This window comes from Haemaphysalis longicornis, unplaced genomic scaffold (genome assembly GCF_048455015.1).
Source record: "Haemaphysalis longicornis isolate Haplotype H1 unplaced genomic scaffold, Haemaphysalis longicornis Haplotype H1 scaffold_1, whole genome shotgun sequence".
Taxonomy (NCBI): Eukaryota; Metazoa; Arthropoda; class Arachnida; order Ixodida; family Ixodidae; genus Haemaphysalis; species Haemaphysalis longicornis.
In genome coordinates, this window is record NW_027526203.1 from 448,905,781 (window position 1) to 448,926,274 (window position 20,494).

The 20,494-nt window shown below is 51.6% G+C and overlaps 2 protein-coding genes across 2 annotated transcripts in view; one reads left to right on the forward strand and one right to left on the reverse strand.

The window, feature by feature from the left end:
* The window catches only part of LOC144173226 (uncharacterized), an 85,273-nt gene extending 80,477 nt beyond the window's left edge, over positions 1–4,796 (forward strand). Inside the window, exon 2 of the mRNA XM_077701725.1 lies at positions 3,956–4,796. Coding sequence (XP_077557851.1) covers positions 3,956–4,452 — 497 coding nt within the window. The 3' untranslated portion in view covers positions 4,453–4,796. The remainder of the gene's footprint in view (positions 1–3,955) is intronic.
* A 5,843-nt stretch (positions 4,797–10,639) lies between these two features.
* Positions 10,640–11,991, reverse strand: LOC144162347 (TNF receptor-associated factor 1-like). The gene has a single exon (XM_077692844.1). The coding sequence runs from the start codon at positions 11,989–11,991 to the stop codon at positions 11,137–11,139; it is 855 nt and encodes a 284-aa protein (XP_077548970.1). The 3' UTR covers positions 10,640–11,136.
* Positions 11,992–20,494: the final 8,503 nt, after the last annotated feature.

The following is a 20,494-nucleotide window of genomic DNA, read 5'->3' on the forward strand; positions in this document are numbered from 1 at the left end:
AATGTAGTCTGCCCATTCGATGGGCTGTTACGACGCCGTTCGTTCGCCTACGCAGCTGCTTTGTGCCCCTGTAGAGCGTGCTTTGCCTGTGAGACAGCCATGCTCTTTGGGGAAGCCGCCTACGCGAGCGCATGAAGACGCACATTTATTAAGGCAAAAGCCTTCTCGGTGGGACCGATGGCGTTCTGATAAAAAAACTAATGCATTTCCCATAGACCGGATGGCCGACCGAAAAGCTCTGACAAGGACTCTGGACACACGGCGCCTGCGTGAAACGGGGCTTCCATTGTGTCAAAACGGTACTTGAAAATCTCGATAAAGGAGCGGTTCTAGATAAGACAACACACGCATCAATCATGAATAAGGAGTAGAATAGTATAATTTTGCCTCATGAGCCACGTATCTGTATCTGTACATTTAGATCGTTCGTAGGGGCGTTTTTTTTAGCTTTCGCGCTTCTCTTAACTATGTTTAGAAAGGGATAGCAACTTTTTTTTTTTTTTTTTACAAATTACGATGGAAATGTTTATATCCTAGCCGGACCTCGGTTGATTTATTCCCTGTAACCGAAGGCAGGGCAAAAATGAAGCCCGTCACTCTTTCCACACAAAGGAGATGAGTATGTGGGAAAGCCCAGGTACATGATGAATCTGAGTTGCATGTTTAATGCGCTCCTCAAGCGTTGACACCAGTATGAAATATACTTAATTTATGATTGCACGCGTTGAAACTACATTCGGGTTATGAGGCGTGTCGTAGTGAAGGGCTATTAACCGAACCCAGGACCCCTTTGGTAACGGTGGAAGACAGCTTAGGCGCTACATCGCCAACGCGGTGCGTACACTTAAATGAGCAACTTCACTCTAAGGCAATCCCGTAGTTCGGCTTCACTTCAATGTACTCAGTTGGCTCATCCATGCCAGCAACAAAGAAAATTCGGCAAATGACAGTGACGACCACACAATTTGACTCACCATACTTGCATTGCGTGATGCCGCAGAGCAGAACGAAATTTTAGTCATATCGTGTGCTCGGCATCGTTGTTCGTCAAAAATTCATCGTTGGCGTGTATCGGTCAATCTAGTGCATTGCGTTGAAGTTGAGCCACGGGATTGTCTGCGAGCGTAGTTGAACGGCAAAAAAAGAACGGTAAACTTTTCTGTGAGGTGCGACCTCGGTAACACACCTGGCCACTCGTAAAAATTTAAAGCGGTGTTTCCGGGGTCTCAGAAATTATAAAACCAAGCATATGAATTGTATCATCACGTGCACTCGTGGCTATATTTTAGCATTCAAGTAAATTTCACGTTCAAACTGAGAGGCACGAAGGAGTTCTTTAAACGAAGAGATTTCTGGAAGCTGTCCCATAACTTCTCCCCTTCTATACCAATAGCCTAGAAACGGTCCACCGTGAGTTTGTTTTAATGGTGGCTGCAACGAAGGCATGTGAAAAAACGAAACGTGCGATAAGGTGATAGCAAAGATCCAGGTGTTATACGCTCAATCACCTCATACTTTTCTTGCATGTTATCGGCAATGAAGAGGATTCTAAGTTCACTTCTACACTGCCCATTTACGCGTCAGCGGATGCCATTTTTTCCCCTCCGGCCACCACATTACACGCGTCACATTCGTCATAAATGAAATAATGCCTAAACAGATCCGAATATACTCCAGGTAGACATCAGAGGAGGCATTACGTGCTAAATGCAGGCTACGGAAGCAAATACAGGCCTGCTCAATTTGCTTTAAGGCCCATCGGCGCACTTAATTGCGTCACAGCCGCTCGTACACGGAGTGGCGAGCGCTTGCGGGCCTGTCCAGTCGAAAGCACGGGCCCAGCAGTTTCTGCCCGCGTACGACCGGTGATGTCCGGCTTAATTATAGCTTCATATTTTATGCGCTCCCCGGGAACGCGTACTCTGGGGTTAGGGGGGCTCCTATGTCAGTTCCGTGCGCCACACTGCAGCCCTCGTCTATCAATATTGCAGCGTTGTGCCTTCCCCGGGCGCATTTTGCGCACTAAGCGGATCTCTGTCAACTTGCTTTGCTGACGCCAACAACGGCCACTTTACGACGCCCTGTACCCTCCAGTTTTTCTCGTTTAAACCTGGTTCCGTTTCGTAATTTAGGTCGGTGCGCATTTAGTATAACGTGCTTTCTCGTTATTAGAGAGTGTTAGCACTCCGTATGCTCCGTGTTGCACGGGCGTACCGTGTTGACCGGGACCCGTTTGGGCACTTGTGCATTCGTCGCGGTAGGGTGGATTAGTTCCGCGGGCATGGCCCTCGCCATGCCGCGCATTCGTCATGGGTGCGCGCGCAGGCGCAGTGGGGTCCCGGACAACACGGTAACCACGGAACAGACAAGCATACGGAGTGCTAAAACTCTCTATTGACTACGCGGTACGTGTGTGCGTGAGTGAGAGAGTGAGTGAGTGTGCGTGTGTGTGTGCGTGTGTATGGGTTCCTTTTCCTTTCTTTCTTTTAATACTTCTAAATGAAGGTACGTCAACTCTGCATCCCTCATGGGTCGTGTAAAATCTCCATTGTTTCATTATGGTGCCTATATGTGCCTACACACACCCTGCTACGATTGTCGTTATTGTTGTAGAAAAATACCGCATGCTTAGATGCATAAAAACGTGCAAAGTATGTGCGGACCCTTGGGGTAAAAAAAAGGTCCTATAGCTTCCAAATGCATTTAATTTTTTTTTCATTAATGCAAAAATGAGCATTCGTATTGGAAACTGTAGCGCATAGAACACTGTTTGCTTGCCAGTTGTTGTGATAAAAATTCAAGAAACGGTACGTTCGTATTTTTCCGCAATTATTGCTCTTCCGCAAAAAGCAAGGTATAGTTAAAAATTAACCTTTTTCGTCAAGCTTCAAATTTCGCGCCATGTGGTAGGGAACCCTAAAATTATAAAGAGTACTGGGAGAAAATAGAAAACAACGTTTATCACTGCCCTATATAGTATTAACCTCGCAATGCGGTTTCGTATCGTAGGCAGATTAGCCCAAAGGCGCGTGTCGAGCAGACTCCATTCCATGACTCATTCATTGTAGAATTTACGGTAGCTTCACCGCTTCCACCGATTCGACTCTTCTTACAGGAACTGAGTGAACTCTGCGCCCCAAAATAAACCAACAACGGCATCTACGAGCCTTGCTGTCATTAGCAAACGGTTAACGAAAATACGCATGTCCGTACTGGCTTCCGTCCGTTGAATTTAAAGGAAAATGAGACGTGATGCGCTGACTTTACGTTCTCAAGAGTGCGGCCAATGAAGTCACAAGGAATAGACTCCTGACGTTCATTGGAATCTGTATTGATAAACAGTCAGTGAAGCTGTCTTTAGGATTATGAGCTGATATTCCAGTTCGGCTAGGGCAGTAAATTAAGTCAAATTATTCCTGAATTTCGTAAATTGTGTAAACTATGTGTCACGCACAAAAATGATATTTCTCAGAGCAAAAAATAATTATATGACGACCTGATGCACATCTAAGGGCGCAGCTAAGCCGCATTTGGCTCATTTGCGTCATTAGGCGTATGAAACGCACATTTCTTGTTCGCGGGTAGCGTGTTTTTCAGCCTAAATTCACTCCTATAAAGCATTGTCCACCACACCTCCTGTGCGGGTGCGTGCTTGCAGACGTCGCACTATCGCAGACGTCCTCCGCACCCGTTCCAAAAGATGCATGAGGTGAGCCCAGCTGGGGTGTCGAATAATGCCCCGAACAAAAGCTCACGGGGCGCCGTAGCAGTGCGGCCGATGAAAGGGCATCTCAAGAGGCATGACGTCACGTGGCGCTGTGATGTGCTGAACCATGTCAACACGCGGGTTGTTCCTTGGTGACCTGCCAGGGAAGAGAGCCCTGTGACTCGATCGGCGGCACTAAAGCAGCCCCCCCCCTCTCTCCTTCTCCCTCTCTCTCTCTCTGTGGCGCAGCCGTTCCGGCCTCGTCCCCTCCCCCTGCGCGGCCGGAGCCGTCCACGAGCGCGGGCAGCAGCAGCAGCCGCGCCAGCGCGGACCTGGGCGTGGCGGAGGGCGACGAGCCCAAGGCGGGCAAGCAGTCGGCGGCGGCCGCGGCCGCGGCGGCGCAGCAGCGGCGCAAGAAGAAGACGCGCACCGTGTTCACGCGCAGCCAGGTGTTCCAGCTGGAGTCGACGTTCGACATGAAGCGGTATCTGTCCAGCTCGGAGCGGGCTGGCTTGGCCGCCTCGCTGCAGCTCACGGAGACGCAGGTGAAGATCTGGTTCCAGAACCGGCGCAACAAGTGGAAGCGTCAGCTGGCCGCTGAGCTCGAGGCGGCCAACCTGGCCCAGCAGCGCATGGTGCGTCTGCCTCCCGCCGCCGCGGTCCTCTACGAGTCCGCCGCGCAGGACGCGGCCGCCGCGCTGGGGCCCTTCTACTACCCGGGGGGCCCGCCGCCGCCCCCGCTGTGATGAGCGAGGCTGCGAGTGCTGTACATAGACCCTCTCCCGCTTTTTGTACCCTCCCCCGAAGCGATGAATAAACGCGACTCTTTGTTGAGCCCCGGCCTCGGTCAATCTCCAGGAGCGCGCCTTTTAATTACGGCCGCATCTAACGAGCGCGCCCTCGGATTTTACCCCGCGCCCCGCTAATGGGCCGAGCGCATTAAAGCCGCGCTGCATTATTTAGCGCTCGCCCCCAGCGGCGGCGGCGCTCGGCCGGGCGGCCGGTAAACAGGCGCGTGGATGGACACGCCGGGCCAAATTGATAAAAATGGCCCGCGCGCATCTGCAAATTGGGCGGCCGCCATTGGCCACTTGACGAGTCAGCGCCATCAATGTTGCAGAAGCGCCGCAGCCCGAGGAGGAAGCCGCCACCTGCCAGCGCGGACGGCCACACATGACTCACGCTCGCTGCGCTTAGCGGCGCCGGCCGACTCCGGTGAAACGCGACACCTCGGCGGCCGGGAACCAGCTGTTTGGCCCGCGCTGCGGGAGTCGCCATCGCCATAGCGCGCATGCGCCGCTTGCTTACTCGTCACGCGGGCGACCGACGTACGCTACGTTTTAGTTCTTGCAATGGACCGAATCACTTTCCACTCACCACAGATCGCCGCAAGTTGCAGTACTCAAAAGGTGCAACTGCGATTAGCGTAGACTATTACCTGGTCTAAAGGAAATGTTTTCCTGTAACCAAAAATTGGACAGAACCCTGGAAAGCGAATTCTGCCCTTGGATAATCGCGCCCCAAAGCAGGCACCGGGAAACGCAACCCCTATATTTTCAAGGCTAAGCATTAATTCAGAAATCGTTTCTGCTATTTTACGTGCTCCCCAGAGATCAGTTGTGACAAATTTAAATTTTTGTGTATTTGCTCCTATGGTTCTATAGGTTTAGAGCCCGAACCAGGAATCCTGTAAACCTCATATATCGATAATGACATAAATCACCAGCCCATTCGCGTCGTTCGATCATCGCCTACAACCCAAACACATTGAAGGGAGAGAGAGAAAGAGAGACACTATAAAGTGTGCGAACAAGTTGGTTTATATCCATATACGCAGTGCCCAGAATATATAGAAATAGAAATACAGCTCTCGCTGTAGCACCGGTCTCAATGCCAGGATGGTGGACGTCACACGCTGTTAAGGTAAAAACGGGATTGAAGGGGCTTCTTTAGGCGTTTTTTATAGAAGGAACGGTATGGTAGGGAAATTTAAATGCAAAATCAGTATATCTGTCACCTTTGATGAGCACGCGTTCATCAGTGACACACATTAAATCTCCTAAACATTAGTGTCTCCCTGCCACAGGTGGTTACAGCCATTACAGCCGTGTTGCAGTTATTTAGGTAAAATGATTTCCCTTGGTGTACTAGGGCAACCGAACGACAGAAGTCAGTGAAAGCGAGAGTGCCGTCTTAGTGCCAGAGTACAGTCCGCGTACAGTGCCATCTGGCAGTCAGCAGCAAAAGCCAGATATTAGCGCTAGAGCAGCCCAGGCTGGTCGTCAGCGTTTCTGCCTGCCCGCTGAGGTATTTGCTCCACTTTCTCTTCGTAGGCAGCACCGCACATACCCTGTTGGTTCGTGCGGCGTTGAGTCGAGGACTCGTCCACGCTGGCTCGGTGTTCGCTCAGCACTCTCGGCTCCATGGACGCAGAACGGCGCACTGTATATGTGTTGAACTCATTTGTGTTAAGTGAAGATCGCAGGGAAATGGGAGGGAGAAATGCCGGCGGTAAAGTATTTTGTTCCGAAGAACAAAGCACCGTTTGTATACAAAAAACAAGCCGCAAGAACTACGACACGTGTAATCGCTTAGGGAAAATGAAAATTTATTTCGCCGTTAATATTTTTAAACGTTTCGTCTCATGCTTGTACCAGGCACTATACTGGTCAGTATTTGTGCACGATATGGTTAAGGGACCCGCCGCGGTGGCTCAGCGGCTAAGGCGTTGTGCTGCTTAGCACGAGGATGTGGGTTCGATTCCCGGCCGCAGCGGCCGCTTTTCTTATGGAGACGAAAAGCGCAGACGCCCGTGTGTACGAGATTCCGGCGCACGTTAAAGATCCCCAGGTGGTCAAAATCAATCCGGAGACCTCTACTACGGCGCGCCTTATCGCCTGCGTTGAGTCGGCGCGTTAAACCCTACAATCAATTAAGATATGCGGTGGCGACCTACGTAGCACGAGGTAACAAGCTTAATGCCTGATCCCTAATTAAAAAAAAAAAGCCCAAACCCAATTTTATAAAATTAATTTGTTGGACTTGAAGTTTGGCATATATATATATAGTTGTTTCTAACATAATTTGAAGCTGTCACCCCCGGCACCTCTCGGCCATCCGTGGCTTTCGGACATCTAGGTGGTCTTTGAGTTAAATAACTAATTGTGAGTAATGATTATTATTTGATTGATTGATCGATTTATTGATTCACGTGTAATAACTATCATACCGCTATGCGCTGCAAATCTTTCATCAAGGAAAAATAAGGGGTCATGTTGGCATGGAGAAATGTGCCTGGGGCCTCAGTGGTGTTTTGATTGTTGTCGTGTAATAATTACCGTCTGCTAGAGACTGAGCGCATAGGCTTAAATTGTGGTCGTTATTTATTTGGAAAGCATATCTTTAAAAAAATGCTTGAAGTTGATAGATAGCAACATCGACATTGTTGCGGGCCAGTGGTTTGTTAGCATCATCTGCTGCACTATAGTTCAGTATTCTAATCGGTCAATATACATTTTAGCGAGACGCGTTTCTGGGAACTTATGCGGCAGGGTACAAGTAGTAGTCAAGAGTTGATCGGTAAAAAAAAAAATTCTATCGATAAAAGTGCCGCATAATACGAAAAACTGAATAAAAATAAAAATTCTAGGATATTTGAATGACGGCTTCGCACTTCTGCTGCTTTAGACAGAGTATTCTCTGTCTCTGGACCATTCGTATATCGGAAGACACGAGAGTTGGGTCATCATAGGGGCAGTTAAGCCAGGAGTGGTCCGAGGACCGGCGCCGCCTTCCTCGGGCCTCTCGGACCAGAAAGCCTGGTGTTCGTATATATAGTGCAGCGGTTTGGTGAATAATGTGGTGGACTTTAGGGTGAGTGCACCTGGCATGAGACAGTTCTTGAAGAGCTTCACAGGAGTCAGTTAGGATTCGAAGTCTTGGGCAGAATGAAGAGGTGGTAATTGTACATGAAGTAGTTGGATGGCGATGAGTGCGGTGATGTGCGGCGCCCACAATAGATTTATCGGTGTTGATAACGTTGTCGGGACAGGAAAGGACACAATCACAACAGACCTACCCTTAGACATGGAGAATACCGCAGTTAAAATAAAATGTCGAACTTTCGGAATGCCACACGTAAGCAGTATTAAGTGCCTCCCTGTTTTTTATTATTATTTGAAAGCACTTGGAATATCGAAGCCATCCGCTGCTCACCGCACCGGATGTTTTGCCTCATGGGGTTCATTAAGCTTTCACATTAATAAAATGCAGTTTGTATGCGCCATGAGTTTATCGTGCCATTTATAGTGGTATTGCCTTAAATAAAATACTTCTATTGTCTAGACAGTAATTATTTTGACCGTTAGCGCAAGGCGACTATTTTATGCCTTATTGTGGTGTGCAAGTTCTCCGGCAAGACAGTAGTCCTAGCCAACTAGCGTGCAGACAAAGCACGCGGAAAGCGTTTGCACAAATATAAAACCTTTCTTTAAAAGTAGTCCAGTATCAAGTTGAATGAAAGGATGCAGGCAATAACCTGCTAGTCAATGTATCAATTAATATCATCGCATTGAAATCGGGGTAATAAGTCAAACTATTTTAGTGGACCTCGCCCTGTATGTAAACACCGTGACGTCACGAAGCGCACGTGCGCGACGGGTGGCGCCTGCTGGCGGCCGCAAAATGCGGCGGTGGTTGGCAAAACGCGCCTGCGCCGACGGCCTGGCGTGGCAGCGCGGCGCCCGAAAGGAACGATGTGCCGTTGGTTCGGACCGTCGCTGGCCACCTGCACTACAGGTGGGGGGTCTAGCTATCCTAGCTGCGTCTGCCGCACCTCCATGTAACTTTCTGCACCGATAACCTCTGCGACACTTTCGTGTACCGTACGGTGAACTGACGAGTGACGCTTTCGGATAATTAGTGCGTGACAGAACAGCCTAAACGAGTCATTCTGAAGGTTGGTGCTGTTGCGACGCGTTCCAAGAATGTTTTTTTAAAAGATGCCTTGTGTTCGGATACAACAAGGAAAGCTCATTCATTGTTGTTTTCGAGGTCTGCTTAAGCTGAGCGCGGTGCCTCAGGCAGCGTATACGCTCCCTAGCTGTTCTTGGTCTCTTTGCGTCGCCCGGTGACAGTGGCGTACTCACGATTTCATGTCAAGGGGAAAAAGGAAAGGTAAAGCATGAAATGAATAAAAAGTTAAATAAGCAGCAATGAAACAAAAATATAAAGAGAAGAAGCCAAAAATTATTCCAATAAAAATATCGCTATGATGTCGTGCTCTGCATAAGTGACCGATTGTTTTGTTACCTTTTTCCCTAGTGAAATCGCGAAACGGTTCATCGTCATTGTGAGAGTACACATAGCCGCCACATATATGGTTAGTGCGTAATATCTTGCGACAGTGGCACTGAAATAATTATCGGTAGTCATTATTTCATGATAGTTAAAGTTAGTGGACTTGTACGCCCGCTGCACACGCCAGCGTCGGGAGGCCGCAACAAATACATTCACTGAGTCCGTTCTTTTAAGGCAAACTGATTGTTCTAGTTTTTTGAAGACGCGTGAGCGGCCCATCTTGCGGCGAAGGCACGATGCTGCATGCGAGCACGGCAAGCATTCTGTTTCGCCGCATCCTCAAGGCATAATATAATTGATAAAAGTAAAAATTTATTCACTTGCAAGCAATAAATTTCGTTCGTCTTAAACGGATCCCCCCATACGACCAAACTTGTCCTGGTCGATCTGGCGGTAGGCGACTATCGCGGATCGCTCGTCGAAACATTTATTTCGCGTCGCCTAAGCAGGTTAGGCATTCATAGTCTTTTTATTACAGTGCTCTATCTTGTCAAAACATTACAGTACTTCGCAGCAAGAAAATTTCCCTCTGCCCTTCTTACCCCCGGCACCATTTCACTGGACCAAATTTCTGCTGGCGCTGCATGGAAGCAGATGATTGACAAACAGCATCGTTTCATGGCACTAACCAGCGCGGACTGCTAATAGATGGTGTGACTGCGCTTTGGAGAACCGCAGAAGTTCGAGAATGGGAGATGTTGCTATAGGTAAGACCAGACCATGCCGCTGCTTTGGCTGCCAGCCTCTTCGGCGCATTGGGCGCATCCACAAACCCGCCGAATTTACCTCTTTAGGGACGAGGAAGAGTCTGATGCCGCTGATTTTGCTCGCACGATTTGCGTAGCCGAGAGCATAACAGCCCTTCGGCATCAGAAAAGGCAACACATTAACAAAACCACTTTTGCGCGCGTCTGCCTCACTGCATACACGCGCCGGTTTGAATGTCTTGCCACCCGCCTCCCGGCCACACCCAGCACGTGCGCTCGCTGTGACGTCACGGCCGCCGCGTGACGTACCCCGGGAGAGGTCCATTCGCAAATATGTCTATCTGAAATACAAATATTGTCCTCGCATTGTGTATTTGCAATACCATGACATTTTTCTTGGGTAGCAGGAATCATATCTCATCCACAATAACATTGTGACGTGCCCTGCTCAGCACTGACCATGTTACAAGGACTTTCAGTGATCCAGCATGTGTGCGTAGGCTATACAAGCTGCCAGAAGGCCGGGTTTTTGTTTTATGAACGAAATATTGAATGGAGGGAAAATATTGCGACCTAAAGTATAAGTGCGATGGCAGGGTTGTACAAACAGCACCAGGGAAACGCTTTAATATCTCCCGTTCAGGACGACCAATTCCAATCCAAAGTTGCCAATTCCGAACACATGCTCGGAGACTTGACCAAGAAAGTGGAAACCTACTTTTTTTTAGAGAAAAAGTAATTTATTGAATTGAGGCACAAATCAGACATGAGCTATTGCAACGAAGAACGACGCAGTTTTCTAGACATTTTCAGGCCATAAACCCACTGCTGTTTCATTTCTGCACCTCATCACATTGTTTGACCGAAACAAAGCACTGCTCACACAAATTACCTCTCACAAAGCCAGAAACACTAAAAAAAAATCACCCAAAAACAAAGAATGAATGGAACACATGGCGCTGTGTTAATTTTCTGACCGCGGCCCTTGCCCTTCGCTTTCTCGATCAAAAATGTCTGCAAACTATAGCTAATCTAGAAACGTTCCAGGACTATATCTGTGAATGCAGATCCTTAATAATGTGCCCAGTTCTGAAAAAAAAAAAAGTCCACCCGAAAAGTGCACAAAGAAACGAAAACCGACGACATTCAGACCTCGCGCAACCTTGAACTATTCAGCAAGTACAGCGAAGAACGCTAGAATCGTTCTCAGCCACCGAGACGCACTGCACTCCCCCATTCCCCCCACCCCTTCTCAGTTCGCTCGGTTCAAGCTTGACAGGATTAACAGGGTTGCGGTCGGTGCTGCGGCAGCTTCTAGCCGCTTGTCCGCGTCGCTGCAAGTCAGTATCGGAACGGAGGTCTGCCTCACACGTCGGAGGTGATGAACTGAATGAGGATGGAGTCCTTGAAGAGGTATCCCTTATCCGAATCTTCCAGGTCTTCCAGGGATATCAGGGACGTGAACCCGATGCCCTCGTTGGGGCCGCTCTTGGGCCTCCGGAAGCAGTGCTCCTGCTTGCGGCCCAGCTCCTGGGGCACCATCTCGGCCACCTTGTGATGGTGGTTGGTCTTTTGGTCGACCACGATGAAGGTGCTGCGCCTCCTGTACGGCCACTGCAGCGTCCGGTCGTAGGGGCCCCTGGTGATGTACGTGTAGACGCTCAGGCAGACCTTGCCCTTGCAGTTCTTCTCGGCGAGAGTGGCGCCCAGGTACATCTTGTAGCCATGGCTGCCCACGTAGAAGTTTTCGCTGTAGAAATACTTGGCCTTTCCACCGAGCATCTGCTCCTTGAGCTTGGCGAAGTTCTCCACACGCCATTCGAACTTGCTCCAACGGGGCTGGTCCTTGGCGGGCTCGCTTTCGCCCGTCAGATAATGGTGTATCTTGTCGACCTTCATCAGGATGCGCTTGCTGATTGCTGCTGACTCCTCTCGCATTTTCTTCATCTCGGCTCTGACCGTCTCCTGGAGCGCGCTCACCGTGTTTCGTATATCTTCGAGGTCATCCAAGGCGTCCTTGATTACCTTCAACTCCCGACACACATCATCGAGCTTGAGCCGGAGCTCGCTGATAGTTCTGGCATCGGCGCCTGAGAACTGGGGGATGGTGGTAGTTTGCACGACCGCACCATCCTTGACCTTTCGTGTTGCAATGGAGGTTCCCTGTTCACGTTTCCCTCGTGGCTGAGGGTTCTGTCGCAGGTTGCGCCGAGACGCCATCGCTAGTTCGTCGCTGCGTTGCTGGTGCGGAAGCTTATTCCACAAAAATGCCACGTTCCACGAGGAGAATGCCACGCTCCACGCCTGGGTAACGAGCACGGTGCGCGACAAACGGCGAGAATCGGAACTACTTACTTTCTAAAATAACCATGCTTCGTGAGGACGCAAGTGGCTGCTGCTGTAGGTTCTTGAAGAGCGAGAAATACAGCGCGTTCGACGTTCAAGGTTCATATCATTTACGACAGCCGAACTGAAGCAGCGGGGTAAAAAAATTGCCGCAGCGATTGGCTTCTCCAATTATGTAATATCGTTAAAAAGTGGAACACGTTCCTCTTTGCGAAGCGTAGCCAATATACCGCAGCAGATATTCGCCACTCTGTAAGACTTTAGTCGGCTGCAGAGTAAACCCAGAAGATTCAGAGTGCGGGTCTAATTTTTTTCTATTAAACCATGGGCCAATCTCTCCCTTTGGGTATGTAAAATATTTCCAGAGGAAGCCATAATGCTACCTTATTCAAGGCGCGCAAAATTTGTCCTCAAAAGCGTAGTTTGTGAAGGGGGGGGCGGGGGGGGGGGGGGTGCTGAGTACTGGCAGAATCCCTCAATACTTTTCTGGTCATAAAACTCTGCCGTAACGCTATGGAAGAGATTCGTGCGCTGCTCAAGGAGGCCACACCGTAGCGCTGGCGTTGATCGAGGGGCAGCCGGGCAAGTGGCCGGAGGGCGTTCGGCAGGGACCGGACGCTCACCGCATTCGCTTTGCTTGTCGTGGGCCACTAAAATGGGCTTGGCATTTTGTGAGTGCCCAAAATTTCGTGTGGATGGTTGTGCTGTTCGGCGTTCGTGCTTTCTCATCTGGCTAGAGAAGAAACGGCGACAAAGGGCCGCTATTTCGCTCTCCTTCTGACGCCGAGCTGCGCGCGAGATAGAAGAGTATCATTCCCCGAAAAAAACGACTTGAGCTTTTATTTACTGCATGTCCGCGTATGAAAAAAAAAAAACTTTTCACACCGGGTTAGCGAAAGTGTATACAGTGAATGGAAATAAATAGCGCGCCAATATGTGCGCAGGCATTGTAGAGAACATACTCCTCGGCATCTGAATGACTGCTTCAATTGTAGGATGCATATTGCATTTTGTGGACACGGCAGCAGAAAAGATCCACTTTTTTAGGTGCTTGCTGCAGTTTTTGCTCGCAAAAAGAATACAGGTTCGAGGACAGTGGTTGGCTCATTACGCCCAGCGAGTGAAGGTGAAGCCGAGCCAGTGAGAGCTGCTGTGGAGATTTCGTTTATTTTTTGTTTTTGTTTTTCGGCATTTTCTTCTCTTTGTTTTCTTTTTTATGGGGCGGTGGGACGTGTTGGTTGCTTTGTTGCTTTGTATATAACCAGGTACATTGCCGAACTATAAGAAGAGCTCTTAAAACCACGGCGTTTTTGCTTTGCGGATATAACGAACAATATAGCCGATAATTATTATAAATTATCTAACTGCCGTTCCCATTCTAAACTTGAATTCTGTAACCAACTTATTTCCATCAGAAATCAGAGACTTTCGCGAAAGTATTGTTTTATAGGGCTCAATAATGCCAAGGCTTTCGGCGTTTTGAAAAAGCGCATTATGACACCGCACTGCACCTCAATGATGCGTCACAGTACAGCATTGAAGAAGCTGAGTCTGAAGGGAGCTGGAAAACAATAATTGTCCACCCGTGAAAACTTTTCCTTTCGCACCGAGTCGATATGTCTCCCCTGCTTTTCGCACGGGGTTCAGTCCTAGCAGGTGTCAGAAATTAGTTCCTAATGTCACGCACACCACATTGCTTCTTAAAAGAAATTTTCTGGAACCTTGGCGCCTACGGCATGCAAGCACGAAGCACTCACGGCCAAGACATTCAGGCTTTTGTCGGGCGTGAATTACCGAAGCGAACAGCGACGTTTCCAGAGCTACGGGGGGGGGGGGGGGGGGGGGGCGCTGCGAGCGGCCGTCGAGTGCGGACGTGTGTCGCATCGGCTCCGCAAAAGTGTCGAGTTTTGGTGCGGAAGGATCTCGCCCAGCCTTCTGAAAAAGTGAGTAGTGCTTCAGTTCGATCGCCGGCATCATCCGGCGAAAGAATTTGGAAGATCGGGGCATTTTTCGGCGTTTTACGCCAACTTCAAGTCTCAACGTGGCCGATCGGCAGCTAGGCCTAACGGACCAGCGCTTAGGGCCAGCGACGGCCTCGGCCGTCGCAACGAACACCACTTCCGGCGCGGATCTCCTCGGGCCCGGGAACGCCGCCGATGTGAAGAACGGAGCAACGGAAGCATCCGAACATCTTCTGGCGGCAATGGAGGTGAACGAGATGGAAGACTCCGGTGACCACGTGGGCCTCACCGCCGGCCGTATGACCGTTCGAGTGCGGGGAACAACGATCAACGAGGCACTCTCGGCTAGCCAGGAGGAGGAAGAACACGCGGGATGGGTCGTCGCTACCCGACGTAGACGAAAGAAGAGCGAAGAGAGCACCTACAAGGACGGGCCGCCGGGCAAGGACCGGCAATCGCAGCAGCATCGTCCTCGCTCTCCCGGTAAGCGATCGCATGCAACGCGGGCGCAAATCACGCAGAGAGCTAACATCAAGCTCGCTAGAGCGGCGCGCATGCCGAACTTGCCTGAAAACGACCACAAAATCATCGTCCGCCCGCGATGCGGCTTCGCTCTCGGGAGGCAGGATCTTCTTGAATTCGTGGCGGCCATGGCAGCCTCCGCCCAAATACCATTGGAAGAGACGCTGAAAGACACTGTCTGTCCTAACGTAGGGCAGAATATCATCGTCATCAGTACTCCAAGCCAAGAGAGAGCTAATCGATACGACAAGGTCAGGACGATCGCACTTCGAGGCAACAAATATGAAATTTTCGCATATCGTGCCGCGCCTAACGACACAGTCAAAGGCATCATATACGGTGTCCCGCCGGCATACACGCAGGCAGACATCAATGCATGCCTGCTGGGAGATCGCAATCCTACTGTACTCGCCGCTCATCGAATGGGGGAAACGAGCGCAATCATCATCTTATTCGAAGGACACAACGTTCCTCAGTACGTCAAATTCGCTAGCCTCATGATGAGGTGTCGATTATACAAGCAACACAAGGAAGTATGCCGGTCATGCGGGGAGATTGGGCATCGCAAGGACGTCTGCCCCCGCCCGGAAAAAAAGGTCTGCTTCGATTGCGGGTTACACAACCCGCCGGAAAACCACCAAGCTAGCTGCAAACCGCGGTGCAAACTATGTGGAGGCCCCCATCCATCCGGTACGGGAAAGTGCCGTAACAAATATAAAACCCCTTTTGTCGTACGCCAACGGCAAGCGGCGAGCAAGGAACGGCCACATAACGGCTCGAATGATAATACGGTCGGCTTCGACATCCCAAAATTACCCGACCGGAGCGTCCGTGCTCAGGCACGGCAAAGGTCACAGAGCCGACACAGAGGCAAGAGCATGGAAAATAATAATGAACGAGGTCGCAGTCTCTCCAATAATCGAGCAACATGGGCGACGGTCACCTCTGGTTACCCTCCCCCAGCGCGAGGCGAGAAGAAACCAGCGCAAAGAAAGGCAAGCGGACCTCCTCCCCGCGGAAACAGAGAGGACAACGCCGGCGGCAGCGAAGTGGCCGCGCTCCGGGAAATCATAGTACAGCTGCAAGAGACTGTCAAGGAGCAGAAAGAAATGATTAATAGGCTGCTGGCGGCGCAATTGGGGCGCACGGCGGCACCGACGGAGAGGGCTCAAGAAACAGGCTGGCAACTCGGCAGTGTGCAGAGACCGCCGACCCTCACGCCAGCCCGTGAGCCAATCACTACATCGCCCCATCACCAACCGCCCAGTAAATACAGAAAGCGAGCGGTGACAACGAACAACACCGACGAGGACGATATGACCGAAGAGCCATCTGCAGAGGAGACTAACAACGGCAATGCCAAGGAACCTTTCGTCAGCGAAGAGATCAGGATCCCATCGGTAGAGGACGCCGGCATCAACTACGGCGTCCGTATCCATAAATTAGGCAAACGAGTCGACAAACAGGCCGGGCAAATCAAAGCACTCGGCGAGAAAGTCGCCTCCGTGGAAGCCAACATCAAGAAAGAAATTGCAGAACTCAAAAAACTCATAATCGACTCCCTTGCGGGTAAACAACATGGAACGCCTATAACAACCCGTGATGATGGCTCCCAATAGGACTTTCTTCCGAATCTGGCACTGGAACGCCAATGGCTTCCAGCGCCGCAAGGCATTACTACAACAAATCTTGGGCACCATTGCGGAACCCCCGGAAATTATTATGATTCAGGAAACACATTCGGAAGATCCCCCCAAATTACCCGGATACCGCGTGCACGCTGCGCCGCCTAGCGCGCGCGTTCACGGCAAAGGAGCGGCACAAGGTGTGTGCATATTCATCCGCAAAGGGATCACTTTCATCCCCCTCGACCCACCTCAGGGAAGCCAGACAGCACTCGAAATGTGTGCTATAGAAGTGGTCGTGGGTAAAAAGAGTCACCGGACTTCCCTGACCGCCGTGAACGTGTACAGCAACCCGCAACACGGCCACCAGAGATTCAAGACGATGTTTCAAAGGGCCCGACAACTCACCCCAGGCGCTCTATGCGTGGTGGGGGGGGGGGGATTTCAACTCGGCTCACAAGGAACTAGGGTACCCGCGTACGACGGCCAAAGGCAGGAATCTTCTGGAGGAAGCGGAGAATGCCGACTTCAACCTCTGTACAGATGCTTCGCAGCCCTCGCGTATCGGCACCTCAACGGTACGGGACACTACCCCAGATCTCGCCTTCATCCATGCGCCGACCGGGACGCCGGCTCGATGGAAAAACACGGTCATGAACCTCGGGAGTGACCACTATATTATAGAGGTTGGGCTTGAACTCCCCGTCCCGAGCGCGGCTCCTAGGGGACGAACGCATAGAATGACGGACTGGAACGCTTTCCGTGAGCTCAGCACCCACACGAGCTGCGGAAGCGTCGTCGAGTGGGCCGCGCAAGTAAACGAGACGGTCCGGCGAGCGACCACCGAAACGGTAACAGAGAGTGACATCCCCGCGTTGGACTCCCGCTTGGCCCACATGCTGGAGGCGCGAAGGTCGCTGCAGCGCAGATGGAAGAGGAACAGAACGAACAAGACACTACGCAAACGAGTCGCACGCCTCGGGAAAGAAATCGAGGCGTATAGCCGACATCTATCTAGACAGCATTGGTCTGACATATGCAAAGAGGCAGACGGGCAGCTGCACGTGAGCCGCACCTGGCGACTCCTCCGTCACCTTCGGGACGAGCAGCAGAGCAAGTCGTATCAAAAACACAGACTTGAACAGATCCTGCACGCAGCCATCTAGCAGCAGGGCGAAGCCGGAGTCAAGGACTACCTAAGCAACAAATACATACCCTCAGCACCGGCAGTCACCCATCCGGAATACACTGGAGAGGACAACGCCATACTAGACGCTGACATTAGCGAGTTCGAGGTCCGCCGAGCCCTCAATGAGCTAAACTGCAAGTCGGCGGCGGGGCCAGACAGAATACAGAACAAGACGTTGCGGAACCTAGCGGATGGCGATGTCACAACGTTAACCAAATTCTTCAATGAGTGCTGGCGAACGGGATGCGTGCCCAAACAATGGAAGACTGCCCGCACAGTTCTGATTCCTAAACCGGGCAAGCCACCCAACATTGAGAACCTCAGGCCAATATCTCTCACCTCCTGTGTGGGAAAGGCCCTGGAGCACGTCTTAAATAATAGATGGCAGGACTACATGGAAAGCAGGGGTCTATACCCTTGCACAATGCTGGGCTTCCGCAGCAAGCTCAGCACCCAAGACGCCATGCTCCTATTGCAGAACGACTTGCTTGAACATCCCAGCACTGTCGACTGCAGAGCCATCTTGGGGCTCGACATCAAGAGCGCGTTTGATAACGTGCGCCACTCAGCCATCCTTCAGCAAGTCTGTCGAATTGGCCTGGGGAAGCGATCATACGACTACATACGATCTTTCCTGTCTTGCAGGACGGTGCAGCTACAGGCCGGGGAGCTGCAGCTCGAGGAGCGCGAACTAGGAGGACAGGGAACCCCACAAGGAGCGGTGATATCTCCATTCCTCTTTAACCTTGCCATGCTGCCAATCGCCGAGGGCCTGACTCGCATACCGTCCGTGAATCACACCATCTATGCGGACGACGTGACGATCTGGATGAACGGGGGCACGATTGGACACCTACAGACCACCCTACAACAGGCCATCGACGGCATCGAAGAACGACTTCAGGGCACGGGGTTGTACTGCTCTCCCCAGAAGTCTGAACTTCTCATTCTTCCCCCTGCGGGCCACTGGCGCCAGTCTGCGGCGAAAGAGGCCTCAGAGATCACGCTACGCACGAGAGACGGCGGCGTCATTCCGCACGTGAACGCCCTGCGTGTCCTCGGAATGCATATTAACACCGGCAGCGGAAACTCTTTAGCAGTGGACCGATTGATCACAAAGATAGGCATAGCGACCCGCCTCATAAAGCAAGTCGCCACCAGGAAGCAGGGAATGAAGGAAGCCAGTTTGCTCAGGTTGGCTCAGGCATTCGTCGTCAGCCACGTCGCATACGTAGGGTCGTTCCATAAATGGCTCAGACATGAAAGGGATAAAATCAACGCCGCCATACGCAAGGCGTATAAAGCGATCATGGGTCTTCTCCCCGGGACCAGCAACGCTGCTCTAGCGGATCTGGGAATGCATAATACTTTGGAGGAGATCGGCGAAGCCCAGCGCACCTCGCAGCTCGTGCGACTCGGAGTCACCAAAACTGGCAGAACTATCTTGCGCAGACTGGGCCTAACCTCTCCGGAGGGAACCAGTTCAGCAGCGGAAGAGAAAGAAGATGATTACCCGAAGCATGATGAAAGACGAAAGCGTCTCCTTTCGTTGCAACTAGTCGTCCCTCCGCCTCCCCGCAACGTCCAGCCGGGGACCGACGACGGACGCCGGAAGGCGCGAGCAAACGCTCTGGCGCACACGTACGAAAACGACGCTGACGTGTACTATGTTGACGCAGCAGCATACCCTCACAGAGTAGGGACATATGCGCTCTCGGTCGTACGAGCAAGCACCGGGGAGTGTGTTGCTGCTGGCAGCGTACGAGTGGATACGGCAACACAAGCCGAGGAGGCGGCCATCGCATTGGCGCTCACGTGCCGACCCCTACAAGTCAGCACAGTTCTTAGCGACTCGTTGACAGCAATCAACAACTACAGCAGGATGACGGTGGGCCGTGTCGCTCAAGAAATACTACCTCCGCACAGAGGCGGTCGGGTTTACCTCCGCTGGTTCCCGGCTCACGTCGGTCGACTACAGAGAGGCACTCCCAACCGAAACGAAGATGCCGACACCATCGCGCGCGAGCTCGCACACCGCGCGACGGCATACGGACCTTCGACAACGGACGGGGACGCGGTTGCCAGCCGCGACGACCACGAGAACGACTTCAGCCCTATCACCGGGTACAGTGACGTGCTCGAGTGGTACAGGGCGCGAAGGCGAAAGATGGCCCGACCACATCGTAGTCTCACTAGAGAAGAAGAAGTACATCTCCGCCAACTCCAGACGAGATCGGTGCTCACCCCAGCCTTGGCGCATCATGTGTGCCCTGGACTCTATCCGTCGAACATGTGCAGTGTGTGTGGTGTGGTGATCGCGGACTTACCCCACGTGCTATGGGGATGTGATGAACATGAACGCAGGGGACATCCACGGACCATCCCCGAGTGGGTGACTCTAGGACTGGTGGCTAAGGACTTCGCATCGCAATCCGCGGTAACTCAGCTGCTGGCGATGGCTCTGGGTACGCAGCGGCGGACCGAGCAGGAGGCCGGTCGCCTCACCGGCGCCCCCGGCACTCCTCGCGCTCCGCTCGCGGGACCTTGAAGACGATCGTCCAGTCCCGTGTCCCTGGACACTAAGGTCAGGGCGGAACCCTGTGAGGTGCTCCCCCTGAAGCCGGGTTACTTATAATAAAGTCTCTCTCTCTCTCTCTCTCCAGAGCTACGATGACCGTGCTGCGGAATCGATTATCAAGGTCGAGAGCTGTAGCTGGGCAAGACTATGAGGAACGGGGTCAAAGGTCCGGAAAGAGTTTACACCATCTCGGAACCCAACTACCCATAAAAAGTGGGGAATTCTAAAAAACTTATCAGAATCAAACCCATGGACATCAGTCGACAGTTTTGAGCGTGCGTTCTGTTCTGCCCCATTTCGGTTCCCCGTGAGGGCTGCAATTATTAGACTTTCCTGCCGGCTTCGCTTTGTAGCAAAAGCAAGAACGCCCGTGTGTTCGAGATTTCGGCACACGTTAAAGATACTCAGGGGGTCAAAATTAATCCGGAGCCCGCAACTACGGCGCGCCTTATTGCCTGCGCTGCGTCAGCGTGTTAAACCCTACAATCAATCAAAGTTACTC